This window comes from Manis pentadactyla, chromosome 10 (assembly GCF_030020395.1).
Source record: "Manis pentadactyla isolate mManPen7 chromosome 10, mManPen7.hap1, whole genome shotgun sequence".
Lineage (NCBI taxonomy): Eukaryota > Metazoa > Chordata > Mammalia > Pholidota > Manidae > Manis > Manis pentadactyla.
The window spans coordinates 48,851,155-48,858,108 of NC_080028.1; the positions used below are offsets into that span (position 1 = coordinate 48,851,155).

At 34.6% G+C, this 6,954-nt stretch overlaps 1 protein-coding gene across 1 annotated transcript; it reads right to left on the reverse strand.

Annotated features, from left to right (window-relative positions):
* Positions 1–5,326: 5,326 nt before the first annotated feature.
* LOC130679082 (olfactory receptor 6C2-like) lies at positions 5,327–6,268 on the reverse strand. The gene has a single exon (XM_057486798.1). The coding sequence runs from the start codon at positions 6,257–6,259 to the stop codon at positions 5,327–5,329; it is 933 nt and encodes a 310-aa protein (XP_057342781.1). The 5' UTR covers positions 6,260–6,268.
* Positions 6,269–6,954: the final 686 nt, after the last annotated feature.

Consider the following 6,954-nt stretch of genomic DNA (forward strand, 5'->3'; position numbering starts at 1 on the left):
GGTAATGATTCAATCAATTATTAAAACAAGTGTTTAAATTTCTGCCTATAATTGTGGGTTTTTCTTTTTCTGCTTGCTTTATTATATACATAGACATTTAGGGTAGTTATTGTTCCTTGAAGAAAAATGACCACATTGTCATCCAAAAATGATATTTTTATCCCAATTATTCTTTGCTCTAATCTACTTTATCTGATGTTAATATAGCCACTTCAAATTTTTAAATTAGTGTTATGTCTTTTTTCTCCATTTTTAACCCCTTCCCCCATTTCTGCATTTATGTAAGAAGTTGCTTTCTGACAGGCAACGAGTTTCCTCTTTACCCCTCTCAATCTAACAATCTCAGATTTTCCAAGTTTGGTGTTAAAATCATTTGTCTATAATATGATATTGATATGATTGGCTTTGAATCTAGTACTATTTGTTTTTTATTATTTTCATTTTTTTCAATTTTCCTATTTTTCTGCTCTTTTTAGGATTGATTACCTTGTTGCCTTTTTGGTTTAAACTTGTATTACATTATTCTTGGATTTTTTTTATAGTATACATATTAAACATATTACAGACTACCTTCAACTGATGATATGTCCCTCTATATACAATTATAAACCATATACATGTGACTTCTGTCCTTCCCCACCTGGCCTTTGGTCTATTGCTGTCATACATCTAAATTTTACATATATTCTGAAACCTACAAAATAGTGGGATATTGTAATTTTTCTGTCTTTCCAGTGGGAATGTAAGATGGTTCACACTGTGGAAAATAGTATGGAGATTCCTCAAAATATGAAACATGAAACTTAGAATTACCCTATTATCCAACAATTCCACTTCTGGGTATATACCTAAAAAAATTGAAAGCAGGAGCTTGAACCAATATTTGCACACAAATATTCGTGGCATCATTCACTATAGCCAAAGATGGAAACACCAAATTTCCACTGACAAATGAAAGGATAAAGAAATGTGGTGTACACATACAAGGAAATATTACTTAATCTTAAAAAGGAATGGGATTCTGACAGATGCTACAACATGGATGAACACATAATGCTAAGTGAAATAAATCAGACACAAAGTAAAGTACTGTATGATTCCACTACTAGAATAGTCAAATTCATAGAGACAGAAAGTAGAATGGTGGTTGGCAGAGGTTATGGGGAGAATGGGGTGTTATTGTTTAATGGGCACAGAATTTAAGTTTGGGCAGATGTAAAGTTCTGGAGATAGATGGTGCTGATGATTGCACATTAATGTCGATGTTCTTAATGCCTCTGAACTGTTCACTTAAATATAGTAAAAATGGCAAATGTTATGTATATTTTACCACAACAAAAAAGTTAAAATACAAGACAATGGAACAACCCACAAATATTTTATTTTGGCTTTAAACTTTCAATGATAATTTTGGTTTATTTAAATAATAAGAACAAACCTTACCTATTTACCCAGGTACTTATCTTTCCTGGTGCTCTCGACTCCTTTGTTGGGTGCACGTTTCTATCTGGTAGTAATTTCTATCCAAGAGACTTCCTTTGACATTTCTTGTAGGGCGTGTCTGCTGGTGATGAATTCTTTCAAGTTTTCTATTTCTGGAAAGTCTCCATATAACCTTTAATTTAAAAAATTAATTTTTGCTGGTCATAGAATTCTAGGCTGCCATTTCCTTTTTGTATGTTCAAGATGTCATTGTGCAGTCTTCAGCTTGCATTGTTTCTGCTGAAAAGTACACTGTCATTCTACATTTTCTTCTTCTTATGTAATATTATTCTTTGGCAATTTCAAGATTTCCTCTTTATAATTAGTTTTAAGCAATTTTTAAAAATTGTTGTGCCTTCATGTTTGTTGTGATTACAGTCTGTTGAGCATTACTGTCCATTAGATTTATATTTTCTACTTTTTGAATTTTACCATATTTTGAAATGTTTTCACTCATTTCTTCATATATATTTTCTGTCACTCCTTTTTCCTTTCTTTGAGGACACCCTAAATGCAAAATTTATCAGACCTCTTGAATTTGTCTTAGTGTTCCTTGATGCTTTGTTAAAATTGTTGAAGTTTCTTCTTTGTATGTTTTATAAAGAGAGTTTTTACTCCTACTGTTTCCAGTTAACTAAATGTTTATTCTTCAGTATCTAACTGATATTAAAACTATTCAACATATATTTTTCTCATACTGTGTAGTTTTCATCTCTATAAGTTTCCTTTTCATCTTTGTAACAACTTTCATGTTTTTACTTAACATGTTCAATCTTCTCCTTCTGTACATATGTAGAACTGAACATGTATACGGTACATATAAAGTTATAATTAATGTTTTAACTATATTTTATTTTATTATTTTTTTAAATGCCCCTTTAGTATTACTTTTTTTAAATTGAAGACTAATCTTAGCTGTATTTTAATTTTATTATCTATGCCATTTTTGTGTCTATTTGTATTGATTGTTCTTCCCATTACAGGTTACATCTCCTGCTTCTTTGCATGTTTGGAGAATTTTAATTGTCCTGGGCACTATGAATTTACTTTATTTGAAGGTCAGATGTATTTCTATCCCTGTGAATATTCTGTAGGCATGTCCTGGCATCATTTACATCACTTGGAAACAGATTTGTCCTTTCAGGTTCTGTGTTACTTGGACCAGAGCAGTATTTAGCCTAGTGATTTCTTTACCCTAAACTGAGCAAATATTTCTGAACAATACCCAGTAAATTATGAAATTTTTAATTGTTTGGTATAAATAAGAATGATTTCCATTCTTTTGTGAGTTCAGAATACTGTTATTTGCAATCATTCTGGGGAATTTCCTTACACATATGTGCTCAGCTGAATGCTCACAATGGGCTGTCTATAGATCACCAGATATCTCCCTGCATGCCTACCCCACTTCTTGGTTCTCATTTTCATGAACGTTGGCCTCCTAGACTACCACCTGCACCTTCTCCACTCTGGCACTCTGGTGGGCTCCACATGGGCCCCCTGCCTGCACTATCTCTAAGAGGTAAGATGATATAATCATCTCTCAGGTCTCACTGTCCTTCATTGCCTGATGTCAATTGTTTTGAAAGTGGTGGTTTCATTTTTTTTTTCATATATTTTTTGCTTGAATTTTTAATGGTTTAAGCTGGGTGGCATATACGCTCCCTTTTACTCCATTTTAGGTCGAGCCTATTATCTTGCTATGCTCTTTTCTTCATATTAAAACGTTTTCTAAAGTTCTAGATCTTTGATTATCTACAATGGCTAATAATCTTTACTTGCTGTGTTGTTTATTCTAAATATTGCTATAAAATTTCTTTTTTTTTTTTTTGGTTGTGATTACATTTTGTCATCTCTTGAAACTCCAATTGTTTGGCATCATCATATGCTTGGTCCCTCACCATATGAAATGAGCAGCATTCTTTGCTGCCTAACAGGAATTTATTATTATCTGGTATGTGTGTTTGTGGCAGGAATACCAGGGAAGACTTTCAAGAGATGAGATGCCATCTGAGATCTTGCACTCTATCTTAGACCTGAGTCAAGCACATGTTAAATGTTAATTTGCAGAAATATCCATCATGGTTTGCAGCCATCCTGTGAAGAGATGGGTTTATTGGCCCTTGTGTGCTGCCCCTGTGGTTTTCTTTTACCAAGTAACTACTTTCATGGAATGTTTTAGTGGAAAATGAGGAAAATAAGAACTGTAACTTTGGTTATTTCTGAGTACCTGAAGAATGTGGAGAGAGAAAAGCGATCATCTCAGGATTTTAAATTCCCATCTCAAGGTATGAAAAAAGAAGTCAGTAACCTTTGTAGTTATACGACTTCTGGAAACCAACAAAAGTCAATTAGGTGAAATTAATTTCAATGCAAACTGAATTACAACATCCAAAGTTTAATAGAGGAAACAATGAATGGGTAGAATCCATTGAAGTCCCAGAGAATCAGAAACATATATCCTGTCTCAAGGGTTTGATTTCTTCTTGCATGAAGAACCATAACCTACTTCAAGGCCATTTTCTTGCAGGAGAATGCTGAGCTTATTCAAGAGTCACCCCCAGCTTATCTCACTGCTTGGAGACCAATAACAAGACTCAAGTTCACATAGACTCCTGTGCATTGGGTACACAGTATGACCAGCAAGGGAGTACCACAGACACCAAAAGAATTTCAAGACAACTAATTTATACCAACAGAAACATGAGGAATATCTATGGGAATGAGTTGTGAGAATTTTGGAATCAGGGTAAGGTGATAAGTAACATTGTATTGGGTTGCATTTAACTGATATGGAAAAAATATTACTCGACATTAAAAAAGAAGGAAATACCACAATTTTTAAAAATGTGGATGGACATTGAAGGAATTATAGTAATTGACATAAGAAAGACAAAAGGACAAATACCATGTGATATCACTTACATGTGGAATCTAAAAAAGTGAAATGAAAAAGAACAGAGATCAGATTGGTGGTTGGCAAAGGTAAGAGGTAGAATGGGGGAAATGGGCAAAGGTGGTGAAAAAGTACAAACATCCAGTTATAAGATAAGTAAGTTCCAGGGATGTAATGTATAGCATGTTGGCTGTAGTTACCAACATTCTATTGTTGATTTGAAAGTTGCTAAGGGAATAGATCTTAAAAATTACATTTCATAAGAAAAATATTGTAACTATGTGAGAGAAGGTGTTAACTAAACTTACTGTGATCATTTCTCAATATACACATATATCAAATAATTATGTTGTACACCTTAGATTTATACAGTTTTATATGTCAATTATATTTCAATAAAACTGGAAAAAAGTAAAGGGTTATAATGCCAAACACTGACACACAAAAAAATTCCACTCTAAGGGCAAGTTAGTGTAATGTCATAGTTCCACCTTAGTCTGTAGCAGTGTGGTCTGCATTACAAAAAAATAAGAAATTACACCTACCCATTCTTCTAGATGGTTGACGCTATACCAGGAAGGAATACTGCGATAAATAATTTTTTCTCTGACCAAGCTATTAATTTAAAGAAGTAGGTGGGACTAAAATGCAACTTCAATTTTTACTGCTTTTTTGTAATTCAGATATAAGAATGATGAGGTGTTGTTTGGGCTTTATGAAAGTCAGTACTCATGCACAATTGGGAAAGGGAACCATTATTAGAGGTTTATTTGAATTAAGGCCATAATGCCTACATAAGTGTGTGCTTCTAAGGCAAACATGAAGAAACTTTGGTGGTTAATCAGATTGTAATTTCAATATTGTACTGTAGACTTGAATAAGAACACATAGTAAAAGATGAAATGTTTATATGCATATATTTTCAATTTTTAAAGTCTTTGTAGTTTTCTAATCCCTTGAAAGAAATGCCATCTTTTTTATTGAGTCCTTGAAGGCTTGCTTGACTTGCTTGTTCCGCAGAGTATAAATGAAAAGGTTCATCAGAGGGATGACTGATGTGTTGAGCAATGACACCACTTTATTCATGTCCACGCCTTCCTTTGCTGGTTTGATATAGATGAAGAGGCAACTTCCATAGGTGATGGAAACTACGATCATGTGGGAAGAACAGGTGGAGAAAGCCTTTTGTCTTTGCTGGGTTGAAGGGAGTCTTAAAATAGTCTTGATGATGCATGTGTAGGAAACAATTACACAGACTAATGTAAGAATGAGTGTCAGCACAGCCATGACTAGAATAATTTGCTCTACAAATTGAGTGTCTGAGCATACAATCATCAGAAGAGGAGATGCATCACAGCCAAAATGGTCAACGAGATTGGAGTTACAGAAATCCAGCTGAACTCCTAGGCTAAGTGGAGGGAGTATGACAATTAACCCAGTCAGCCAACACAAAAGGACAAGAATGGTGCAAACCCTGTCACTCATGATGGTGGTGTAGTGCAGGGGCTTGCAGATGGCCACGTAGCGGTCATAGGACATGGCAGTTAGAAGAAAAAATTCTGTTGCCCCAATGAGGATGACAAAAAATAATTGCATGACACAAGCATTATAGGTAACCCTTCTGTCCCCAGTTGTCAGGCTATACAGGAATCGAGGAACACAGACAGTTGTAAATATTATTTCTAAGATGGAGAAATTCCGAAGGAAAAAGTACATGGGAGTTTTAAGATGAGGGTCCACCAGAATGAGGAAAATGATTAGGACATTTCCAGCAACAGTGAAAATGTAGGTGAGAAAGAGAAATACTGAAAGAAAGACCTGTAGTCGTGGGTCATCTGTTAATCCAAGTAGGATGAATGTTATTGCAGAATGATTTTTCATCACTGTCTTCAGATAAGCATTTAGTCTCTGTTAATAAATCATAAATTGAATCTGAGGGATAGAATATAAAAATAATATTCAATAAATTGTAAAGAGGAGAATAGCCAAGGAAGTTAGGAGAAGCACATTTTTAAACTTTACTGCATCATCAGTGATCTGATGTAGAAGTGATTGTACTGTGCTTCATTTCCCTGGGCTCTGCTTTACCTTGCTCTTCAGAATGTGGTCTTCAAATAACTCCTTAATCTCAATATTCAAGAGGAGCCGTTACTGTTTCGGTGACCTTGGAGCAGTACCACAGAGTTACTATGAAATTTCCTGACCCCCATAATTCTACAAAATTTCTTCTTTGGTCCCCTTGTATGTTAATATACTGAAATATTCAAATCTGTCTCCCTCCCATGTAGCAGTTTGAACAATATCTATCATATTTCCTTTCCTGAATTCCTGTTTCAATATCCTTCTGTTGTCAACATCTCACAGCTCAAGCCTTCATAGACTCCTGACAAATGGGATGTTCTGATGGTCTTCCTTAGAGAACCAAATCCTGTCCTTAGGACTCCATGAACTTGTTGGGGTTCTGTAATTTATGCACAGACATGTCATCTCCCAAATGCTTTCTGAGGCTACTTGCTACTTTCATCAGTAACATAAAATCTATATACTCCAAGATGGAGAGCGTAAGATGGAGACCA